We start from the raw sequence: 26,801 nt of genomic DNA on the forward strand, positions 1-26,801 counted from the left end.
GATAGTCAATATGAAAGGTGTGAGATGATATCTTCATTTAGCTTGCAATTTTAATCATCTCACATCTATTTATAGCACAGTATAATTATATCCAAAGATTAATGTACAGATGTGTTACATGGTAGGACCCTTGAAAAGGCGCCATACGGATAGAAAGAAATCGACACGTTTATAAGTTGACGTCGTAAAATCAGAATTACAACATGTTTTGTATTTGTCCGATTGCTTTTCTTTTTTTTAGTTTTACGCATGATCATGGAAACTGAATTACATTCTTTCCTCAAACAATGACTCAATAAAAGAGAGAGAGGTAAACTTTGCTAACCAGACTTTCACACTATCTCGACGATAACAACTATAACAATTGGCAATACCATAGACTTGTTGTTTATGAAAAATGGGGCCCAATTATTTGCCGCAATTACTGGCAGTCGCAATACCAGTACATGTACATGTATAACGATAATCATTATCAGGTCAAGGTCCGATCATGGTATGATAATCAACAAAGAATTTATTGTTATTTCATTCGAATCATTTTAGCGTTAGTTTATCCGTCATGCAAGAGAAAAGAAATATCAGAGCAATGTAGCCACAATGTCACGTATTTAAATGTCATAGGGCATTCTTTCTAAACAAACAAACAAACAAACAAACAAACAAACAAACAAACAAACAGACAGACAGACAAAACAAACAAACAAAACAGTCAGTCTATGTAGGTCCTTGGTCCGTCCATGTTTGCGAAGGTGAACCTTCGCTCACACCCTCGTCATAGAATTTTATCTCAGGAGAATGGTGTCTCAATAGACGCCCTCTCTAGACCGGTTAACAGCTTTTGTTCTAAATGTAAATAGGAGTACGATGCTGTCACAGTCATGTTTTTGTTTGTTTGTTTGTTTGTTTGTTTCAGGCTGGAAATTCAGCTGGACTGGAGTGCAGTCACAGTAATGTTCACAGATGATTAAATAAGCAGTGCCAACGTATTCCACTGATTGATACATATTTACTAGTGCCTACATTTCATATACTTCGGGTCTGCAAGCACCCTGTTTCTTCGGTATAATTATTGTTTCAGCATATTTCGCTTGAGTATTGTACATAAAGGAATGTAAACTATATTTCCTGTCATCACAAAATGATATATATATATATATATATATATATATATATATATATATATATATATATATATATTATAAACATGCTGAGATTTCAGTATTGGCTCCACGAAGAAATGCAGAAACAATAAGCTGGTGGTGCATTTTGGCCAATAAAGCATAAGTTTATTCGAGTCAAAACTTAAGTGCTTTATCGGCCAATAGTGTCTTTGTGCGTAGATACAAATCGTGATTTGAAGGAACTCTCCTATAGCATCCATGCAGAGCTATTTCACATGACAATAATAACTTGGATATGATTCATGCTTTGAGATCATTGGGATGTAACGTTCAAGAGCTCGCTATGGCTCGCTTCGAGAAATAATGAGATCGTCCATTTTTTCATATTTTAGGTCTACTCTAGAGCCTTAAAGGGGCATTCCAAACGATTTTCATAACACTTCATGTAGTACATCTCCATGTATAGATTTTGTGGAATTTATTGTGGTTCTTGAGCAGAGAAATAATACTCTGAAAAATCTGAAACAATTTACACTGAACAGTGTTGATGACATAGGATCCTCACATTCAGAAGTGTAGCAGTGTAATTCCATTACAATAGAATATATGCATGCTATCTTCTTTTGTTCTGCTTCCTTGAGCCCCAACTCATACATTCTTACGGTGAGGTTGCCATGTCATCATCCTTGTTCATTGTAATTTGTTGAAAATTTTGAAGACATTCCTATTCCTCAACCGAATCACCATAAATTCTGAAACTTTGTCCTCAGTATAACTAATATTAATGTTGTTGTAAAAGTCTGAAAATCATCCGGAGGTGTCCTTTAAAGTGGTCCGTGTTGAAATCTGAACAACCACAATCATGTCTATTATACAATCACACGCTCGACTGCTGCTACCATCACCACACCACTATTGCCACTATGACTATTTCCACTCACAATGTGCCACTTCCAGATCCCGTAACGTCACTTCTACCACCACAGGAACACTATACCATTACATCGCCAGTAAACACTACTTATAAGGACCATCATCACTTCCACCATCACCACAGTATACCATCAACATTGGTGGCGGCTACCACCATCATTACTTCTGTAATGAACTTCCATTTCCACCTTCTACCACTGCTTTCAACAATGTCCACCATTACTTTCGCAACCATCACACTTGGCATGATAGGTCTATAAAAAAAAAAAAAATACTATCTCTTCCATAACCACACAACCATATCCCCGGCCATAATATCCACATTGCTACAGGGCCTATACTCTCGGACACCACCACAACACTATGCTATAATATTATAGCAACTGTTTCCACCACCCCACCCGTAAAGATACAGTACCCCGACCATCAATCACTCCTCTTCATCACCCCACCCCACCCCACAACTCGGGGGGGGGGGTGCAACAGGCCCCTCACTTCATCCACCACTGCCACCACCACCACCACCACCACCACCACCACCACTTATACCACGGCCACCACCTTTTCTGCCACCACCACCTGTTCGGTCGGTTTTCATGATCTATCACCACGAACATACACGAAGATGATGATAAGCGTAATGTAGGGATGGCACTGGAATGACCAAGGTCGCAGTTTTCTCTGACCGCAACCACAAACTCTCGCGCGTGCGTCCAGTTGGCCCTGCCTGCGCGTCGGATATGGCGTCCGCGTTCTATCGTCTGCTCAGTAAAAATCGCAATCGCTCGCGGATATCGTGCTCCATATCTCAATGGTGCAGTGCTTTTGCATGCAGCGCAGCTAGCTGAGTGCCGTCGATTCAACCCATATACCCTTCATGATCTGGCTGGTGGACGAAATAACTGGAATTACTTGTTCTGATATCTGAGGACGATTTAAAGACTACGATGGCAGGCACGAATGGAGGGGTAGCCAAATGTGGCTTCATATTCCTGGATACATTAGCCATAGCTTTAGGTAAGTGTGGGGTTAATTAATGAACTGAATTTATGCAACGGTTGCATCATGTAGCAGCAGCCTTTGTCAATTGGGAATTCGCAGCTCGATGAGATCACCGGTCCATCGCGCTGCTCAGCAGCCCGGAAGTTTGGGCAGGGAAACATGTGCAATTTTCGGCGGAGACGCGTTCTTGTCGCGTGAAGTAGAAACTGCATTGTCTTTGATTATTGTTAGGATTTTTTTCTTTTGCTCTCGGCAGAGGGCATAGCCTGTTGATTGGGATGAAGCTGGAGTATGTTTGGAGGTTTCCACTCCACCACACCCAAAACAGTGGGAAAAGACTGACAAATTCAAGTCACAAGTTATGAAGTAACGTTAGGCCTACCCACACCACAGACAACCCACACTGCAGTCTGCACTAGCCCGACCAGACCCCGTGCGCTGTGTACAGCGACAGGGCTGTGTATAGTTAAGTCTGCACAGACATTTTGTTAAAGAAAAATAGGCTTAGAAACACTAACGTTATAGCTTTTATAGGTCTATAACAGACCGGTCTATTGAATATTTTGGTAACTTGTAGAGTTATAAATCAGGCCCCTCAGCTGGAAACAGGAAACCTATACAAGATGACTTCAAGTTCTATTAAATAGAACAAGTCTGCATATAAACAGGAGATAATTTTGTTGAACCTGTGAGGCTGTGTGTGACTGTGTCTGTGAGTTTGATGAGTGTGACTGTGTCATTACTGTGAGCATTCCTTTCTCTGTCTCAGTCAAGTGGCGTTCAATTGCCATGTTTGCAATGTACCCAAGCATATCTGTTATTTTTGTATACTCTCTCATTTTTTATTTTGTTGTGTGGGAGTGCTGCTTAGTGCTACACCTACTTATTACTTGTTACTCACTGCATTGTATATAAATACCAGACAAATAGAAGTCTCTGCATAATAATGTTATACATTATAGGGCCTACTTTTTGTTGTTAGCTATTAACGTGTAATACTAATAGTTGTAAATGAGGATGTGACCTCTGTGGATGCCTGCTCTGTTTGAAATAATTGTTAGAAAAAAAAAATGAATGGCCTGAGTACAGACTTGTGACATTTTGATACATTAGAAGGCAGAGTATGATCAACACTTCCAGTGAAATGCCAGCAACTTTCCCATTCTTGAGCCGTTATGTATATCCTTCTGAGTCTTAGGCAGATACTACCTTCTGCACAAAGCTTACATAAATCACACTGAGGAGTAGTCATATAAAGACTTGAATCACAGTATTGGTATAGCTGACAAGCTGACAAGATAGTTTGCGGTATATTCACTGAGTTGATAATGAAAAAAAAAATTAGAAGTCCAAGTAATTTTGATCAGTTTCACATCACCTCTCCTTTTAACGAGCAGGACCTGACTTACTCCTGTGTGATGAAGTTGTCTGCCCCTTGCACTCCCCAGAAAATGAGGGAATGACATTGACACCTTGGGTTCTCCCCAGGTACTGGTAACTAGCAGACAGCAGAGCTTGCCAAGTCGTCTCCTCAATTTTGTTGCAAGCTTTCTGAATAGTTGAATATATTTTTGTGTCCTAGTAACAAAAGTGTATACTGAATGTGTTAAAGGTCTTGAACCGTCCTTGATTTGGAAATTGCTTCTGGCTATTGAAATGGATATGCAGCACACTTGTAAAATTTATCCCCGATTGAATACGTGTACGAGTCTCCCTAATGTTCACTTGAAAAGGTTGGCAACCCTATGATGCTCATTAACCTGGCATATCGTGCATTACAGAAGAGTTAGAAAGTTTCCCACAAAGTTGGATTCCATGGATGGTACCAATTAAATCATTTGCATCATCATAATGTTTTATGATCTGGAAGTTTTTCTACCAGCAGTACATATTGTAGGTAATGACAGTACTCGCATAATGTGGATCAATTTAGTCAGGGACTGTTATATTTTACTTGCCCAACAATGAATGTTGGTTGTCCTGGACAAAGAGTTATGATATGATTACCCTGATATGACTACCCCTGGTTCACAATTAGAAGTATTGTGGAAGCTCTTCCATTGAGTACACCCTAGCTTCACGAGGGCTCTGAAGTTCATCAGTGCGTGCATTGCTGCTAAGCCAATTATGCACGTGACTGCCGATGATGCTAAAGCCCGCTTTTTGTCCGCGTCACTCATTCTCTAAAGTTGCTTTTCAGCCAATTGTCTGTAATTTGATTGTATGTTTTTATAAACCCTTCTTTCAGTGCTTAAAATCCTCCCCTTTTTACAGAATGAAATATTGATAGAACTCAGTGAGAGATGCCAAACTGCCCCATTTTGCTCTATTTCCTGAAGTGTCCTGCCAAATGAATGTGATCCACATAGTGCTTGGTGTTAATAATGTTCAAATGAACAGGATTATGTGAATTGAAGTATGACTCAGTTTGATTGTTGCTAGAGGAACAAAGGATGTTGCGGTGTAGTTGGTAATTATGGCCATACGGGGAGCTGAAACAAGTCAGTCAAGCGAAGAGTAGTAGAAGCTGTGTAATGAATGACACTTTGTTCATGAATGTAGAAATGGGCTAAATGAGGTGATAACATCCTCTGTATCTGGCACAATTTGTGCAATAAATGCCATCTGGATTTGAAAAGTAATTTACACTCAGTATTCCCATATTTTGTGTGATTAAAAATGCATTTAGTGAGATAAGGATTGAGAGAAAATGGATGAAAAAGAAGCCTCCTAAATTATTGACTATACGAAGTGTAGTTCAGTTTTTTGTGTGTCGGTACTAACACTTTGAATGTTTTAAAGCTTACCTTAATCATGAACTGTGTGATGAGTTTAATACATACACTGACTTTTTCATCCAGCTAAAACATTAAATCCATGAGCTGAATTTAGCTCTAATTAGCATTTCATCTCTTAGTGCTGCACTAAGAGATGAAATGCTAATTAGAGCTAAATTCAGCTTGTGGACTGAATGCTCTATCTAGTTGGATGACAAGAAAGTCACTGCTGTATGCCCACATGACAAATGAATGTTAACTTGCAGCTTTATATCAAAGCAAGAATATCGGGCTACCAAGTGCTCAGTGGAGAGTACGTATACACTTCAAAAAAAAAAAAGTATTGGTTGGTCCTACTCTGTAAAGATAAAGCAAAGTGTCCCGTAGCAGTCATTATACTGCTGTATTAAAATGCATCCTCAGTTCTGAGGTGACTGTGAATATTTAGTAGATTTGTGCAGGAAGAATCTGTTGAAGACTAGAAAGAAAAAAAAAAAAAGGAAGAAGATGTTTTCCTACTACAATGGTTAAGGAGATTGATTCATTATTGTCTTTGTTATTACATGTATTGTTTTTCTACGACAAGTGATGTTTGTATAGTAAAGTACTGAGTATTATGCACATACTGTGTATGGCTGCAAACTCGCTATCATACTATAAATCTACAATATGTCCTTTTACATCATGCAATGTATGAAGAAGCAATGTGTTGTGCCATAAGTTGAGGTTTTGCAATCACCAAATGACGAGAAAGGCCTGGCTATTTTCCTGACTTTAACTCGCTTTTGAAATTGACCGACGCTTTCTGTAGGCCTGCTTAACCTTTATAGTTCATCAGAGATGTCAAGAAGGATATGAAAACTGTAATGCTTTTAACCTTTTACATCATGGCTCACCGCCAACCACTGCAGAGCTGTGTAGTGTGTGACCTGGTATCCCTTTCCACTGCTAGGAAATTATAATATCCTGTTTGGAAGGCATTGCAGGGAAAGAGTAAAGTCAGAAGTCAAAAAGTATGACGTTTGTGAAGCCACCCCACAGCCTTGACTGAGCACTGAGTATGGGATGGAGGGATGGGAGGAGCAGGAGCCAATTTTACTTTTGGCTGAGACCATGAATGGAGGAAAATTTGGAAAAATTATTTTATAGAGAGCTTCCTGTTTTCATTGATTTTTATTATTTTTTGCTTTGTAGTCTTATATCATCACTGACTGGAGTGCATTTTATCATTTTGATATAAAAAGGTTTCAATCCCAGTTGTACACACGTACATTTGAAAACCAGACCAGAGTTCAGCTTTGCAAACTGTACATCATTGTGAAGTTTATTGTACAAGTTGTCATCAGTTTTCAAGCTAGCTACATGCCCTTTGTCTATGCAAAAAACAACAACTAAGAAAAACCCAAAACAAAAACAAAACAAAACAAAGAGCTAAGAAAGACATTTTATTGAAGTACAGAATACCGGTACATTTTGTTTTGCCAATTTTTGCAAGTTGACTGATAATGTCAAAAGTATTAACAACTTTAGAATATGAAAATGTTTCCTCCCATAAATACTGTACGAGCTGAAATTTTCGCGTACAGATATTTTCGTGAATTGCTACTTGGAGGACATTTTCGCCCGTTGTTAATTTCGCGGTTGCGAGGGTCTAACTGAACTAAGTTATTTGCGCGTTGTTATTTTCGCGTGTTGTTATTTTTGTGTTTCAAAGGCGATATGCGAAATTCACGAAAATAAAACCATCGCGAAAATTTCAGCTCGTACAGTAGTGTGCTGCACACATAATACCAAGACAGCAAATCATTCACTTTTCTCTGGAAAGGGATTGTACAACAGTATTCCTTATCATGCCGCTGTGGGTCTCAATTTGATAATTCAACCAATGAAACAATTATCTTACAAGTCCCAGTTTTACAAAATATTATACCTGGTACTCACAAAAAATACAGTACACTTCATTCATAAACTTTGAACTTTGACTGTACATAGTTTACAATGTACTAAAATAAGTAGCAAAGTGTAATTTATAGATTAATATTTTTGGTAGGGAGGCAGGGAAGGGAAGGTTAATTGAAGATGTTGGCTTGGGCTTGAATATTGTCAGTGGTTACTAATTATGACAAATCACAACAGGTGTTTAGGATGCTAACTGTGTAATGCAAAGTGCTTATGATGTGATATCAGGACATAGTGACTTACCAGGTTTACAAGATGAATCATATTTCATAACTAGATGGTTATTTTTTCATTTAAGTCAGTATTACCCATTTTGTTTCCATGTTTGGGTTGTACATTATTTCTTCTTATTTGCATCATATTGGTGAAATTGGTTGAATAAATTGAGTTAACTCTGTCTCCACTGGGATTCTGTGATTTCCATGAGTCAATACATTCATATTCAATGGTTTTGTTTGTGTTAGGCAATGTCTAAAAATGGCAATATGGTGGGTCTTGTGTATTCAGGCAGTAAGATCAATATTTGATAGCCTATTAGTCATGTTTGGTTGCACCAGGAGAGAGGGAGAGGGGGAAGAAAGAGTACATATGTATGCATAATTTTGAAGACATATTATGTGTACTAAGCAGAGTATGTTGCTGTTGAGAAGCAATGTATTCCTCCAAATGAATAAATGACAGGGGAGTTATGGACCCTTCTTTCTCTCCACACTGCCCTCTCTTTTCATCCTTTTGAATTATATTTCATATCTATTATTACTGCTTGTTGCTTTTCTAAACTTGCCGATGAATGCATTATCTCATTGCAATAAAGGCATTCAAAGTCACTCACAAATGAATGATAGTTTCTTTCAGCAAATACAGTGAGTCCCTATTCATATTTATATGATCTTACTATTTATTTAGTGGTGGTGTTTTGTTTTTTTTTTACTTTTCATTTATGACACGAGAGAGTGGTATTCTATTAATAATTAAGCACAGACTTTGTTGGAATCTGCCAAACAGCCTGCGTGTGTTGTGATGTAGTACAGCTCATGAGTCATCCCCACCAAAATTGGCAATCTCCATGCGCCACATTCATCGCCCTTTGTTTGGCGGGAGTGATACTTCAGATCTACGTTCACTTGTTCGTCGTGGGGATGGGTGATCTCATATATGCAATAAGATGGCACTGATTTGCAGAGATAGACAGATAGGTAGAGGGATAGAGTGAGAGAGAGAGTGAGAGAAAGAGTGAGGGAGATGAAAGATAGATGGACAGAAATATAGAAAGACAGAATGAGGGTGGAGAATTTAGGATGGTAATTTCTCATCCCTTGAGATAAGACAATTACCCCAGATTGCCTGGGGAAGGAAATGGGGGCATTAATGCTACTATGTCCATGACAATAATTTCTCTTGTTTCTTTTCATTTCAGTATATTATGTTTTATATGGGGCTAAGACATTAAAAAGAGAGTGATTAGAGTGTTGGTGGTGATGAAAATTCAAAGATAGGAGAATTGTAGGAGAATTTTTGAATAAAAAAGGAGTTTCGGGTAGTGAGAAAGTGAGGGTTACATGGACAAATACTTGGAACACTATGGTCATATGAATGCCAATAAATCATCTATCATGGCTTTCTGTTGTCATGAGAAATTTGCATGACAACAGGAATCTATGCTGACAGCTGACTTTACTTTTGCATCCATCTTTTAGATGGCTGTTATTAGATAAAGAATGCCATTTTTGTAATCAACTATATGACAGGGATGACTTTACAGTTACAGTCATTTTCTCCAGAGTGTACATTGTACAACTTGCCACTTCTCATTACTCATTAAACTATAACCAAGTCAAAAGACTTACATCATCTTGAAACAAATATTTTTGAACCACTGAAAGTGCAACTTAGCCTACAACATAAGTATGGAAGGGGAAAAGACAAGAAAAAAAAAAAGAACACAATCAAAGTATGCAATGGGTATGTGAAATTATATTTTTAAGATTTTTTTTTTTTTTTTTTCAAACTGATGCTTCGGTCAAGTGATCTCTTTTAATAGATCTGTGCTACCATTTTTTTTTTTTTTGTTTTTTTGCACAACTTGCCCAATGGTGCAAGTAGTAGAAAATTAATTTTTGTAACATTCTGTAATGCTCAAATTATTCTTTTGCCTTTAGACAAAGCAGTGTTCTGATCTTGTGGAACTCCACCATGAACATTTTCTTGTTTACTGTAAACTCACTCAGAGGGACTGACTTCTTCTTTTCTTTTCATTGTAACAGAACGGACAGAAAGTTATTTACCATAACTAAAGTTCTCTTCGTGGAATGTAGCTAATAGCTTGACGGTAGCATGTAGGAAGGGATCGCTTTGGTGTTTTCAGTCAGTACCTTTGCTAGAATGCTTTTAACAGGAGCCATCAGTAATGAACTTATTACATAAGAAACCATGAAGTGCAGTCCATTAAAGAGAAATGGTGCAGAAAGAGATGCATATGGCATGCCTGACATCACTCTCCTACATAAAATCTTTGTATCATCCAATTTACTCCCCCACCCCTCCCCCACCAAAAAAAGAAGAAAAAAAAAAGAAAATCAATTTGAACCACATCATCCTAATTCATGGTTGTTTCACTACTTAAGGGGTAGTCTAGCAGTCACCCCAGCCAAGTTTAGCTGCCATGGCATTCAATTATGAGATATCAGACTTATTCGTTCCGTTCAGTCATTCAGCAAGGTGCATGCTCCTCCACGCTGCACTTAGCGGTGGGGCAATGCTAACGAGGGTCGGTCAATTAGGAGTAAGGGTGAAGTGGCCTGAGAATCAATCCGATTTTCTGATGGATACCACTTAAGGAGCCAGAGTTTAAATCAAGTGATGTGGGAAGATGGTCATGTATGAGGTATGCTGGTGATGAGAGGGATGTGGGGAGGGAAAGATGAGGCGCATAACACGATGGTCTGGAATTGGTAGTTACTCCCCTCCTACCTCTGTTCATATGCAATGTGTATTCAACCAAGAACTCAGCAAAGGGACGCAACATAAGAGGTCACTGTACTGTGCCGTTTCAGCTGTGTTCTTTGCATTATGCAGTACTACTGTTAATTTTCACAAGGCACATGGACAAAGCAGCTTAGGAATTTTGAACTCTTGCTTTAGATATTGATGGAGTTTTATATCTTAAATATTGGATCAGGTATACTTGCCAATGCCAAACGGATAAACTTACATTGTATGTCTTGTGCATGTGATATGGCACAGTATATCAGGGAAAAAAATACTACAAATGAGGTACTGCCACCAAGAGATGGTATGGTTATTAGAAACCAAACTCCGTAAATCATGTTTCCAATTTTTAATGGTTATCAAGTGAATACTACGAAGTTTAAGCTTGACAGCATGAAAAACAATCACTTTAATATGACTTGTAATGTAGCAGATACAATTTGTAGCACATTTTTAAAAACATTGCCTTTAATATCAATCTTTTATTCATAATTTGTTTCATTATCACGGTCCACCATATTTTATACCTCACTAAAATATCAGTCATTAATATGGGACATTCTCCCTCCATAACACATATACTGTCAAAACCATTTTGAGGCTTTAAGACTTTGTAAGCAGGCAGAATGAAAACACTCACTGGTAATTTCCTGTGAGATGATTCACAAAACTGATGGCATATTGATGCCTCTGACAGGTAAGAACTGATAAATGGGATCAAAAGTGGTTAATAAATGAATACAAGCAGCTGACTTTAGTCAGAAGGATCGCACTGAGCGCAGTAATCATGATAGGGTTGATGTATGATTTATGCTGGAGATTTCTGAGAGCAAAGTGATATGAAATTTAGGAGAAACTTTAGTAAAGGCTTTATGAACTAGAGTTATTGTTAGCTTCCGAGTGGAAAAAATGGACCTTCCCTACCCCCAGCACTTATTATCAGCTAGCTGTGATCCATGGGGTGTGGTGAGTGCAGCCATGCCTCATGTGCAAGTGTCTCTCTCCCACCCCCCCCCCCCCAACTCTCATTCATACTGAATAATGATTCACGCATGAACACTGGAATGCATTCACAATAATGTAATGGAGCGTGTACAGTACGTAGCTCCATGCTATAATTGTGTCTTTTCACTCTTTCTTGCATGACATGCAATACCCTCTGGGCCTAAAAATAGATCACTGGATCAGTGGTGCAATGCATATTGTAGATGAACATTGTATATTGTTTATAGCCCATCACAAAAACAAATTTGCATGGATTTATTTATTCCTTGATATTTTCTTTCTAATATCTTCTGACTATAAAAGAGACAAATGTCATTCAAACTGTGATTTTGTGCTCAACAAGGTCAATATTAAAAATATTTCCATGAGTAGAATCTTCTTTTACTTATTTCTATACTATTGCAACTTTTATGATTATTCACAGATTTTTATTTTCTGAACATTAGTACCGGTAAGATATTTGGTATAAATAACACAGGTGGCTTGAAAAAAGCCTGATTTTTTGTGAGAGTTCATGTGTACTAAAGTCTGGTCGGCTGCTACATTTGAGATTCTACACAGGACCACCGGACATTCAATTTTCACAAAATGCTTTATTGCCTGCGAGGTATGGCAATCATGGTCAAGGCGGACGAGTAATCTGGGAAAATTCTCTGCATTAACTGACAATCAGCATCTTGAAATTGGAGCCTGCGAGTTATTTGGCCAGTGAGGATATTATTGGACACACGACAGCTCTATGCAAGCTCCCATGTACTGTGGGGACACAGAGTTCAGTGCATCATTTGGGAGACAGCAGTCTGGGACTGGTGGAGGATACATTCAGGTTTTTGGGTTGTTTTTTTTTTTTTTCAGGGCCAGTTTGTAGTGAGGATCAGGGCATTCCCCTATGGATTTTTCCTGTCAGTGTAGACTTCAGATTCCAGCAGGCTTTGTAGAATGATTTCCCGTCTGTCAATGCTGACAGGCTGCTTGGGTAATACTCCATCAGTACGGCAGGTGATTCACCCAATGAAGCGTACTTTGAGTGGAAATTGGCTGTATCTCCAGAAAGATATTTAAGCTGCACAGAGTCAATTGGAACTTTGATTGAAATTTGTAATGTAGAGCAAGGGCCCCTTGTGGTTAACCAACTCCATGAGAAATCATGCTTGACAGATTTTGTTGTTGTTAATGTAACAATGAGGGGGGGGGGGGATATCTGCTTAATGATACACATATCACTAACATCCAGTGACATTTTTACAGTGTAGATTATTGATTGCAAGTAATAAATCATCATATGATAAACCACTATAGATTAACAATAGTCTGTTAAAAACGGTGGGTTTTGTTTGGCCAATGTTATGATTCACTGCGTTCAAAAAGGAAAGAATATTCTTTACAAAATACATCAACATATGAAGTCAATTATAAAGAAGTGAAGAAGAGTGCTTATCCCAAATAATGTGCACTCAATGCCTTTCTTGTCTTTACTTACAAAATTGTGGGATGATGTCTAATTGTGAGCTGCGTATGTAGTAGTACGTATTTTTGTAAACTTATCAACGGTAGTAGTAGTAGAAGTGGTAGTGTATACTCCTGCTGCTGCTGCTGCTGCAACTGCTACTACTACTGCTGCTACTACTACTACTACTACTACTACTACTACTACTACTACTACATATGTACTACTACTACTACTACTACTACTACTACTACTACTACTACTACTACTACTACTACTACTACTACTACTACTACTACATATCTAATACTACTACTACTTCTACTACTCCTACTACTACTATTACTGTTACTAATACTATGACTACTACTATTAAAGATGCTGTTACTTCAATGGAATGATGCTGTCCTATAGACAATGCTCACTGCTTACAGTTACCCGAGTTTGAATACAGGTACACCACGTGGCATTTGATTTGCTTTACATTGGACTATCATGTATCTGAAGGTTATTCACCCACTTTTCAATATTGTTTCTAATGGAATGCCAATGGTGCAAACAATGAGTGTTTGATGTTAGAATGTTGAATGTATGGTCTTATAGCTGGGATTGACCACCTAGCCTTTGTATTAAATGGGTTGTCCTCATTTCTGAAGGGGGGGGGGGGGGGGGCATGGTTGGAGAAAGAGGATATTGGGGCTACCTCTCTCTGTTATAAGCTCTATATTTAGCATGTAGTCATCTTTCCTGTTGTTCACTAAGTGGAAATCCCTCTGACATCACAGGCTCTGCTAACGTCACTGCTGGCTTTGAAACTTGCGATCCTCATCTGCAGAGGGATGTGAAGGCATCACAAGAAAGATTTATAAGGTTTATAACTTGCTAAGTGAAAAACATGTCAATGTATTAGACTTGTGTTTATCGTTGGGCTGTATGTGGGAGTGTTGTGGTCCTGGGGATAAGGTTCTGTAGTCTCTTAGATAGGAGATCATGGGTTGGGATCCCACCCAGCACACACATTCTTGCTCGAAAAGTTTTGCCAATTGGGTTCTTTTCAGACCAATTGTAAAGTAAAATGGTACCTTGCTATGTAAGGTAAAACATATTTAACTGCTTACTCATCCAGGAGAAAAGTGAAAAAGAGAGTACCTGGCTATAATTATTATCAGTATTATTCAATATGGGGGCTGTGTTTTTTCCACAGATGTACCTAATGATAATTGATGCAGAATGGCATGGTCACATTCAGAAATTGAGACAAATTCATCCTGAAGGCTTAACTTTGAGCACCACCCCTAATATGATAATTTATCAAATAGTAATCGTGTTTGTTTGTTTGTTTGTATTCATGTTTTCACTGGCTCTTTTTGTTGAACTTTTTTAAATTTAGTCGCCCATTGTGTTACTCTATCATCATTTACAAGAAATATGACCAGGAACCATTGTTGATCTGGGAGTAATTTTCATATTCAATTCTTTGTTCCACAGATGTACCCATTTTATTTAAATATGATCATGGAAGAAAGCTAGGTTTCCTCTTTGTTTTGTTTTGTTTGTTTGTTTGTTTTTTCTCATTGATTTTTGAAACTACACTTTGGCTTATTGCATAAAAATCAACCCCAGTTTATTTGGGGGATAATTTTATCTCTACTGTCGTGTTGTATAACCACAGGGCTGTATCATCCAATATTTTAGTTCATATTTGTCTAATATTTAAAGAGGCATTCCCATGTGAATAAAATCTAACAGAAAGCAGAAGGGCTTCCTTGATTTGAATAGATTCCACCTCCATGAGCCTGTTGTGTGTCTTTAAAATTAGGGGAAGAAACTCTACTATTTGCATTCAGGCTCCGTGATGCCCGTAAGTTCTCCTGAGATTGATTCCTGCCATCACGGATAACCTGATTACAGAAGACAGATCATGCTTCTTGTTTGACTTCTCAGATACGGATTGCTTCCGGCATCTCAGCTGAGAAAAAGAAGTCAAAATATCTGTGCATACCACAAGAGATACCTGATGCAGAATGGCATGGTCACATTCAGAAATTGAGACAAATTCATCCTGAAGGCTTTCCTTCTTGAAATTCATTTTTGAAAAATAATGATACAGTGATATATTATGTCTTTGTTGCTGTAAATTGTTAATGGATTCTGATTGATATCCATTCCTTGTGATGATAAATTGCGCACAGAGGTGAAAATTATATTTTCTTCTCTTTGAAGAGAGGTTGAATAAATTTTCCTGTGAGAATCGCTAAAACCACTTAGCCTCCCCATTAGAATTGCACCCCATACTTGTGTGATGTGAAGACACAGAAAGGAACAGGGAACTGTGTCAACATTGACTCATTTACGTGGTATTGTTGCTATGGTGATTCAGAGAACTCTGCTCTCAGATGTGTGTTTGTGTGTGTTTGTTTTTGTGTGTTGTGTATGTGTGCAAAATGAAGACAGGTAGAAACTTTGCATTTTTTATTTTTTTTTTGTCAATCTTTATATAATATGATCTTCTATCTAATCTATATATTCCAGGTTCAAGGTGAAGTACTGTATCACCATGTTGTCTGTTAATTGATCAATGTAAATGGCTTTCTTTTTGTTGTCTGAAATCATGCAGTCTTCAGGCAATGTATACATGCAAAAAGGCCCAAAATTCATTTATCATCAGGTGCATCTATATGGGATGAGAAATGACTTCATCATAAGATTTTGATCATTCTTTCTCAGTATTTATCATGAAGAATACACTGATTCATTTTATAGAGAGAGTTTTGCTGACATTGCACTGAAGTGGCAGAAATGCAAGAGAATTTACATCCCATGTGACAGACAATGTACAACATATAGTGTATATTATCGCTGGATAATTATGCTGAACTTCAGTTTGTAAATCACTTGAAATAGGTTAATTTCCTTCCCATCTAGTTGCTTTTTAACTTCCAACTCCTCTCAAATTAACCACTTTGTGTTGATATCATATACCATAAGTTGGTAATATTGATATTTCATCAGAATGTATATTTTCTGCCATCCTTTTTTCCACAGTTATTCTACCAGCCTTGCTGTTCAGACTACCTGGTTTTGACCTGCCGATCTTCCAGCGTGGTTTCTTTTGCGGTGATGAGTCCATTGCGTATCCATACAAAGACTCCACAGTCCCATCCAGTGTTCTCTATGGAGTTGGCATCGGCCTCTTTGCTGTTATTGTAAGTTTTCTCATGAGTAGATTCACATTATTTCTCTGCAACCATTACCCAGTTAAAAAGAACATGTTTTTACCTTAGTGCTAATACCTAGAGGTTATATGTAATGCCTCATCAGGAAAGTCATGTAATGTATTAAAAAGGAAAGTATTTTTATTTATTTATTTATTGGGGGTGGCAGACCTGCATTCAGTAGATGCTAAGTTTGGTTTGCCCTACTTCCAAACATAAAAATATGAATATTAAAAAAATAAATAAAAAAGAATTGAAAAGTAGAAAACTGTAAAGGTTATATTATTACCATGATGGACAGGTGAACTCTAAGCATTTCTTTATCTTTGGCTCAAATTTACAAGGGTATTCTGAATCAAATCTAGGGCTTAAATTAAATCCATGGACTAAAAACAAGAGATGGGCAAAAGGTGTACAACCTTTCAAATGCACATCTCAGCAGGCATTCACTACTGGATGTCTGTTGCTGTACACGGTCTTTCACTCACATATTTTACTTGAACAAAATCTGCAATCTTATGGAAAATCCATGGACTCAATTTTAAACTACCATTATGGATGCAACCCCAAAAGATTTTGTAGAATGATTGCTTGAAATCAATGAACATGGAAGCTTTGGAAAAATAACTACTGGAAGTTTCTTTATACTTCAACCATACCTTTACCATTGACAACCTGTTTATGTACATTTGTACTACAGGAATTTTGAGATGATAGTCCTGAAAGGTTGAGTATAATTTTTTTTCCAGCTCTCTTTGATAATATAAGTGAATTTTAATTTGTCATGTCATGCTTCATTTTCTCACTGGTAGATGGCTGATCCTGCCTCTGGCAAATTTTACTCTCTCTTGCCTCCCCCATTGCCTCAAACCAAACAAGAAGATGGGGAAAAAAAAAAACCCAACCTGAAAGAACCAGAGTAATTCATTTCTTCCCTGCAGGCTCGCGCAACATTGTGTTGATGAATAAATATCAGTCGAACTTAAGTGCCTGATCTGTATTCATCTCACACTTCTTGCATGCTGAGTTGTATTTATTTTTTTCCCGAAGTTTATTAGATCAAACTCGGTTTGGGAATGGCTGAGATATTCCAAAACAAAGTAAAACAAAGCAATCCTAATAAAAGGTGGGTCCCACCTTTTATTAGGATTGCTCTGTTTGGGATATCTCAGCCATTTCAAAACCAATTTTCATCTAATAATCATTGAATCCGTCTTGGAATTACATGCTCTTTCAGATTTTGTAAGAGGTTTCTTAATATCTCAGCAAAAAATGTTGGAAACCTGAAGTTATGTCTCAACCAAAACTATGCGGTCCCTTTAACAATGCATACATATTTCTCATTGTCCCTTCCAAAAGATGATCACAACAGAAATTGTCATCTTCGCTTACCGCAAACGACAAGATCTTGACTACCTCTCGCCGGACACCTACAACCGCTGCTGCGGGGGAGTGGTCATCCCACCACTGCTCTATCAGGTGGTGCGCTATGCTGCTGTCTTCTTCTTTGGTCTCCTTGTCACCATGACGACCTTTGACATCACCAAGAACGTGGTCGGCAGGCTCCGTCCCCACTTCCTGTCCATCTGCCAGCCGGACTTCAACAACTTGACCTGCATGGAAGGAGCCCGCCCCATCTACATCACGGAGGACATCTGCATGCCGGAGGATCCAAAGAGGATGTCGGAGGCCAGGTGAGAATAGATAGATCTTTTTTACCTCGATTGACAAGGAGAACAGATCTTTTCTTTTTGTTTGTTTGTTTGTTCATTTTCCATCTGTGAAGATGGCTGGATAGCCCATATTCAGCTATGTTAAGCTGGTCTTCCATGGGGTCCAGTTGGATGTGAGGTGGGACCACTTCACCGGGTTAAACACCCTGCTCTTTGCGATGAATGAATGAAGCGGGTTCTTTTACGTGCATGAGTTGTTACTCTCTCATACACGGGACCTCCATTTTATGTCCTATCCGAGGGACAGAGTGTTTTGCCTCTTGCTAGAGGGGACGGTATGCTTACACACAACATTGCTCAGTCCAGACTCAGGTTCGAACCCGGGCCGCGTGATCGTGAGGCAGACGCGCTACCGACTGAGCCAACTCACCGCCCTAAGATCTTATCTTTAACCTTATGCATTTTATGTTTGTTTGTTTGCTTGTTTGTTTGTTTGTTTGTTTGTTTGTTGGTTGGTTTTTGCTGATTTGCCCATTTGTTGGCTTGCTCCCCCCCCCCCTCCCGATTGACACATGTGTCCTGACTGCTAATGACTACCAAGGAATGTAATGGTTATGATTCCTACTGTATCACAGTGGTCTCTTTGCAGGCTCTGTTTTAATTCTTAAAATCTTTCTCACAGACCGGGTCATCTTGATATGCAAATTATGGTCAATCAAGGGGAGGGAATGAGTCGACGGCTGATGAAACTATGAAATTTACACTGAATTTCATTGAATGTACATGTGAAAATCAAGATCGATTTGTACTTACAATGTACCTAGGATTTTCTTGTTTTATGTACAGGGACATCTTTTGCTATTTCGAATGAGTAAAAATTGCCAATAAGGGATTGAAAATGTAAATCCACAGTATTGAAGGTGCAACTGTTTTCTTTACATGATTGGGGCGATATACCTAGTAGCCGTCTTTTGTATCACTTGCTATTAAGTTCTTGGTATCACCTCGGTGTCTTTTCATTGAGATTTCTTTCTCATTCTTGTCCCCTATCCACTTCTCCTTACGTTGTTTTTATCCTGTCATTTCTTACAGACGTTCCTTCCCATCTGGCCATGCAGCTGTTGCAGTGTACACCATGCTGTTTGTTGTGGTATGTACTTTGATATTTCAATTCATACATGAATGTCTGTTTCTGTGTCTCATGTTATAGATATTTCACTTCATCATGCCTTACAGGTTTTTGACTGTGATGTGCCAGCTAAGTTTAAATCATTTAGTCAAAACTTCCCTCTCTTTTTTTCTTCTCTTGTGACCATTGATAAGGTCAATAGTAAGTCTTCAAACTTTTATATTGTCATCTATCAAACATATTGTCCCCAAGTCAACAAATCCATGTATCTCAAAAGTCATGGATTTTTCAGTTGAGCGAAAAAAAGAACTTTGTCATTTTCATTTTTGCAACATTTTCACTAATTACCATCACTGTTGAAGTCAAATAATGTAGAGACATTTTTTTGTTGTTGATCACATCAATAATAATGAGTATTGTTGATTTTAAAACTTAAGTCAAGAGGTTTTTGATATATGCCATTTGTGGTAGAAGGTCTCTTCACCCCAGGAACAAAATGCCTTTTATGTTCTGGCTCTGAAGTGAGCCAGTTACATTTATTACAATGAAATGCAACATTATAATGCATCTGTTTGTCGAGCAATAAAAGGAAGAATCCCTTCCATAATTCCATTGTTTCATAGTGATAGTCAGCCCAGCAGAAGAGACAATAGTCAAAGTTATTCCAAATGACTTTAAGTTTCATCATACTAATTGTGATACATACAATGGTGGGATATTGCGTTGAAGAGTGCCAAATAAATGTGAAAACATTGGCAGCGCTCAACTTTAAAAAAAAAATTATCAAAAACAATATACATCACCAGTAACTATTTATTGTTCGTATTAGAAGATGCATAGAGATAGAAGAATATATTCAGACAGAGAAAGAAAGATAGATTGATACTATTAAGATAAATAAACAGATAATGGATACATGGGTAGAAGAATGTATAGATAAATGGATAGATACATATGTAGAGAAATAGGTAGAAGAGAGAGAGAGAAAGAAAATCATCATCATGCAGACAAGCTTAGCACACACAGTCATTATCTATGAATGGGGCTGTCATCATTCCAGGGTCATGCATCGATAAAAGACAAACAGAGAACATATAAAATCATGAATCTTCCATTTGCTTTGCATGACTAACTCCGTCAGATTTGTGTCAGGGGCCCTGAGCAAAATGGACCAATTTTGGGGGGCTAGTCACGTACTGCCCTGGTGAAGTGAGGAGTTACTTTTTACCCCTGAATGATGGTATCAATCATACGGCATGAAAAGGGAAACCCACACTTCTCATTTGAAGGAGCTAGATCATGAAGAGGAGATGTACACTGAGCTCAGTCCCTGATTTAAAACAAACAAACAAACAAACAAAATTAGTTCCTTATCTAAAAAAAAAAAAATACTTTCAAGGAGAAGTGAGTGAAGAATGTGCATTTTTTCCTTAATATATACTGTAAAACCTGAAACATCTGTAGCATGAAACTTTCGCAAATTGCTACTGGCATTTAATGCATTGTGTAAACAGGAACTTATGTCTGCGTTTTACTTTTGTGAATCTTTGCTCCTCGTTAAATTCGTGAAAGTTTCATGCACATGAAATTTTCCGGTTTTACAGGCAAATTGTTAATTGTATGCATTCATTCATTCATTCATTCAATCACATGTTCACTCATTCATTAGATTATTCATTCACTCAATACCCTTTCAGCTTTTGTTTATTTATTTGTGCATTTATTTGTAGTTACAAACAATATAAACTTCATTGAAAACTGGAAAAATTATAGTTGTGGTGGGGTGATTACACTCGCTCTGTCCGTGGACTGACCTGGGATCATCTATGAATAGTGCCTTCACATTACCTCTACTGACACCTAGAGGACACTTCATTACTAGAGTATGAATACATGATGCAGATGTCATTAAAGGAAGAAAGATTGGTTCTATACCAGCCTTTTATGCTGCTTTAATAGTGAGTTGGTGGAACTGGAGAAAAAAAAAAAGAAGAGAAGAAGCTATGCTCTATTTCATGAAGATTTGTCATACATTTTGAAAGCTCGTTATGCCTATTTGTGCGTCACGATGATAGGACAGCACTTTGATTATCTTGGGGAAAAGAGTAATCATGGAAGATCAGGTGAATATATGCAACACATAGATCATCTCTTTTACCGCAAGAGTCTAGGGGAGAATGTTCCTATGTAAATGCTCACCTTGGAAGCAAATAGGCAATGTTCGGGGAGCCGGTGACTCACGGTCTCACAAACTAACATCACTCGCTACCCATAATCACTCACCAAGGTTTGTGTCCTCTCCCGAGCATGATGGGGTAGCATCCTCTTCACTATGGTTGAGGATTGTTGTCACTGTTGATTTGATGTGATTGATCATGTAATGAGAGATAAGGCTTATTTCTTTCTTTGTCTTTTTCACATCCCCGTCAATTCCTCGCTCGTTTTATTTCGATCACAGGTAGATTAGTCCTGGTATGTCTAGAATGTGCCACTGTTGGTCAACTGCACTTCTCTGCCATTGGCAGTCTTTCAGCTCCTCATGCAAACTATAACCAATCTCTGATGTAGAATGCCTCTTTCCTCAAATACGGACTGCATCTTTCATCCTTCATTTCATTCCTATGCATCTTTTTCTGTTCTTATTCTGTCAAGTTTCCAGTATTTTCCAATGCATCCCTTTTTAGTAGTTCATAATTTGTTGTGATCATCTAGGTGCTCTATAACTCTTTGTTTTCTCCATTTTTCTTTAAATCTGTTCTTTCACTTTGCCTTCTTGTTGTTATTTCTTCATTAGATTTCTTCTTCTGGATCCTTTTCTTTGTCTTCATTCTTTCTTTCTTTCTTTTTTTTTGGGGGGGTGCCTTTTTAGATACTGTAAAAGTGGATATTTTCGCGCGACTAATTTTTCGCGCTAGGCCGGGTCAGAAGAGTTTCGCGTGTTTTTAATTCCGCGGAATCAAGACATCACGCACAGGAACGTATGGCAAGCAAAAATATTCGCGTGTTTTTATTTTCGCGCTAGTTTCTGGTTGCGCGAAATGCGCGAAAATTTCAACACCGCGAAAATTTCCACTTTTACAGTATACTAACTTTGTTACAATGATTTGAGTATTAAAGTGGAACATATCAAAGCTAGTGCAGCATAGAGTGAAATTATTCTGGACAGACAGCAAAATATGAATGTGAATGGAGTTCTCGGTGAGTATGCCACAATGGCAATACTGACAACAATGGAGTAGTTTAGAGGTCCTGACAATGCAATGCTTGCAATGACATTGAATTTCATAGAAATTCTTCACATTGATTGTTAAGTACTGAATAGACCCGACCTAGTTTGAAAAATGCTGATTTTGATCATACATTGTGGTTTGTTTGTTTTTTTTCTGAATATCCTGTTTAGTTGGCCTTTTTTCTCGAATGTCCTGTTTAGTTGGCCTTTTTCTCTTGCAATATGATAGTGATTGATAAACCTATAATCAGTTGCAAGTCATTTGGGATTGAAGCAGTTCAATGATTGTACCAGTCTATGTTATGTTGCTAGTGTCCAATAAATTAGACAGTGGGATGGCTATTCCAGCATGTGTAGTCTTGCCCATTAACTCAAAAATTGTGTATTTGGGTGTTGACAATTATCACTATTTTCTGTGAAGACAATGGTGAATGGTAAGATTCGTAGTACAAATGTGATTTATTAAGAAAAGCATAACTCATGTATACATAGCACTATCCATAATTGCTCTACATGACAATATTTTGAACATTTCGAACATTTAAATATGGCTGACATTCAAAAATTTCTCAATCTGACGTCATGCAAACTTATGGAAATTGGCAAGAAATGCCTGATCAAGAATTTGGCAAGAAATTTTTGCTCAAAAAAGAAACTGGCTAGATGGTAAAATGCACAGTATTGCTATATTGATAGACAAGAGTCAACAGGCATGCATGTCTTTGTGCTATTTAGGCTGCCCAAGTGCTAATATTTGAGAAGTTATTTTCCAAAAATAGCCATGATGATGGTGCCAAAGCCTGTCGGGAACCTATCAATTTAAAATGGGATATTCCTGAAATCTCCCCTCATCCCTAGGCTGATGAGCTGGGATCTATAGAGTGATCAGCCTAGTATTGTACAGACTTCACACAAAGCTAGACCCGGTCTATGCTTTCCATGGCATTGCGTGGTTGATAAAATTTGGCAGAGTGACCTTTCTAATCATTAGCAAACCAAAATAAATCGACCACTTATAGATCTAACTTCTTGATGTTCGGTATAATGTCATGCAAACATAGCATTGTCTATTCCCTGCTAGTTGAAGAAGTGACCCTCGAAAGAAAAATCCTTGAAAAAAAAAATGTAGTGCCTCGATGACATTTCAAAAAATGTTGTGCAAGCTTTGTGGTTTTTATTGATTCCCCCATGACCCGGCAACAAGACTTTGGTTGTTGTTCGTTTTTATTTTTCCCTTCATCATTTCAATGCTTTCAGAGAAAGCATGACATCTACAGGTTGTGTATAGACTCATAAACACAGGTTATTACTTGACAAATTAACACTCTGGTAAACTTTGGACTGTCATTGAATACCCAAGTGCTGATTTGTAGTACCTTGATATAATGCAATGATTTTTAGTCACTATGGATCTCCTATGATCATTCTTTTGAATATGAAATAATCTGATATCTGCTAGTGAGTGGTTAATGTTAGTCCCATTTGTTTAGTATTTTGTAAGAGATAAGGATGACTTATCAAAGTGTCACCTGGTATGCATCTGATAATGTGTGAAAGCATCATAGTTTTCCTGGGGGAAAAAAGAAGAAGAAGTTTGTGTCTTCTTGCCTACGAGTTTTGCATGTAATGTGGTATCAATCGATAACTTGTAGTGTACAAAACCTGCACAACTTGTTACACACAGGTGTCATGCTGGGTCTTGATGCACAAATTGATAATGTGCATTTGAGTCACTCTTCCTGTAGGATGCAATGTAGCTCCAGTCTGTTACAGATTTGGCCAAACCTTGGCCCAGTTCACACTCACCCAAAATTAAACTTTTTCTTTAAAAAAAGAAAAAAAAATAAGCTTTTGAAATGAGATATGAAAATGATTAATTCTTGTGTGTGGCCACACTCACAAAAAATCCTGAACTCTCGCAATAGAAACTTAATTGGCCCACATTGATTTTTTATCAAACTGTTGCAATGATTTGCCCCATGTATACAGCTTGTGTGAACGGCATGCAAAGAACCCCCTGCTATTTGTAATCGCATAAGTATAACTCTCCACTGTAGGTCCATTCTCCTAGATGCCTGGCATCATGCTCCAGTGCACATTATGGAGATTCAAAGGACTTCATTTGCAGCAGAGTGATTTTTCTTTTAATACTTGCTATGTGTTGTCGAGGAAGATAAAATCTATTTTAGTATCACTGTGCAAAAACAGGTGACTCCCGATTGTAAAGGACCCTTTATTATTAATTTTCACAATCTCACAGTCCTGTGGACAGTAGGGTTCTTAGTAGATTTTCTTCTTGTAGATCGTTGATATGTCAAATCATTTGTGCTGCAAACTGTGCACAAAGCCAGTGATAGAATTGACAGTTTACGTACTATGCATGATGGCAAATGATAAATGGCACTTTGCGACAGGTCCCGGTAATTCTCCCGCATTGCACCATATGATCGCCTGTGGCCAATTTGATGAGTGGTAGCCGAGAGGATTTCTTTCAGTGTCCCATGTGTGGGAAGGGGGCATGAATCATGGTGATGTGGTTTCCGCTGACAGCGGTCTGAGGAAGGGAAGAGGGGTGATTATGGCCGTTATTATACCCCCTCTATGTCCCCTCAACCCCCTCTCCCTCTTTCCCCCTCCCTAGCTTTTTCCCCTCCTCCCCAATCTTAACCACTTCCCCCTGTGGACAGGTAATATTTCACAATCAAGAACTGTCCAAAGCTAATGTGTTGAGCTGTATTACTGAAACCCTAGATGTTTGCCCATTGCTCATCATCATTGTGGTATCATTATGTAAATATTTATCACACGGAATTATTCACTTCTGCATTTTTATTTTTCGTGGGACTGACCAACCGGAGAGCTGGCTTCTCAGTTACTGTCCCAACATTTCTCAACGGCAGAGAAATCAATTCAAAGTGCACCAAGTTTAATGACAAAGAGGAGAAATATAGTTTCCTTCAGTGGCCTTTGAATACTCAGGTTTGAAGCTAAATATGGTGCACAAGGAATGAAAGAAGTGGATAGGAAAACAAAAATAGAGTGATTCTTACTTGGTGCTTGACTGTGAAACTTTCCAGAAGAGTTGTGTGTGTGTTTGTGTGAGTGTGTGTGTGTGCAGTAATGATACACAATTTCATCCTGATAACTTGCCTTGGATGAAAAAGAAAAGAAAAAAAAAGGTGGATGAGAATACAGTTTTGGCTGGTTAATTTCTGTCCAGTTCAGATGAGATGACTAATTTTTGGCTTGGAGGCTCAGTGGCCGAATATAGTTGTATTTTTACCATGGTGGTCAATCTTGGTTTGGCTATACCTTTGCTGTGTGATTCACTATTACTCTTCAAATTTGGGATCATATATCTACCACATATACAATAATGAGTAACTTATTATTGGATTTGTGTACCTCTGTATTTTTGTATTTGCAAAGGGGGATGGGCCAGGGTCCAGAATGTGAGTGAAAAGGGCGTAACTGCGCCACGCCCTATCCATGAATGATTGGCTCAGCTTTTGGACAGGTGCTTTTAAGTTTGAGATGCCCACAGTATGTCCCAGTGAATGTTTGTGTGTGAAGAAGTGAAGAGACATATCGTGCTATCAAGTATTCTTGAAATTGTATCATTCGTTCAGGTGCACAGGGATTTTTAACACCTTGCTACCTACCATTTTGATTTTTATCCTAAAAGCCAGTGGAAGTGATTGGGAAAACAGGCATTGCAAAATACAGCCTCAGTTTCATAATTTACAAATATGTGATACATGCAATGCATTTGTAAATCTTATAGTGGATTTTTTTTTTAAAAGAAAACTGCAGCAAGGCAAAGGGTGTTGAGGTTCCTTGTCACATACATACATTCATCTCAGTACTGGATTATGTCAGTGTCTGCTGTGATCTGTTATCAGGACTAGTGTGGATTTGCCCAATCAATATATCAGAACTTAACCCTTTAGCAACTGAAGATTCTGTATATATTGGTGTATGGTTCCCTGGCAGGTACAGCAATACTACTCTTTGTTTTGACAACTTTCTAGAACAAATGTAATATAGCTCTCTGCATGTTTATTTTTGTCTATTATATGGTATGCTTTAGAAAGCCTATTCAGACTTTACCAAGAAAATTGTGGATCACAGAAGTAATTCTGACATACTTTTGTTGACCTTTGACCTCTTTCAAATTGCATAATTATATATTCTATATGAAAACAATAAAATAGTAAAGCATAAAACTATAAAAAAAATGGACGGGTGGTTTCGTTCATGTTAGGGAGTAATAAGACAGGTGGTTTCGGGCGGTTCAGTTGCTAATGGGTTAAATTCAGACAT

At 38.0% G+C, this 26,801-nt stretch overlaps 1 protein-coding gene across 1 annotated transcript in view; it reads left to right on the top strand.

Moving 5' to 3' along the window:
- The first annotated feature begins 2,948 nt into the window (after positions 1–2,948).
- The window catches only part of LOC140227321 (phospholipid phosphatase 3-like), a 42,699-nt gene continuing 18,846 nt past the window's right edge, over positions 2,949–26,801 (top strand). The window contains exons 1-4 of the mRNA XM_072307737.1: positions 2,949–3,071; positions 16,278–16,438; positions 17,807–18,141; positions 19,213–19,270. Of these exons, the coding sequence (XP_072163838.1) occupies positions 3,002–3,071; positions 16,278–16,438; positions 17,807–18,141; positions 19,213–19,270 (624 nt within the window). The 5' untranslated portion in view covers positions 2,949–3,001. The remainder of the gene's footprint in view (positions 3,072–16,277; positions 16,439–17,806; positions 18,142–19,212; positions 19,271–26,801) is intronic.

The sequence above is a fragment of the Diadema setosum genome, chromosome 4, assembly GCF_964275005.1.
Source record: "Diadema setosum chromosome 4, eeDiaSeto1, whole genome shotgun sequence".
NCBI lineage: Eukaryota > Metazoa > Echinodermata > Echinoidea > Diadematoida > Diadematidae > Diadema > Diadema setosum.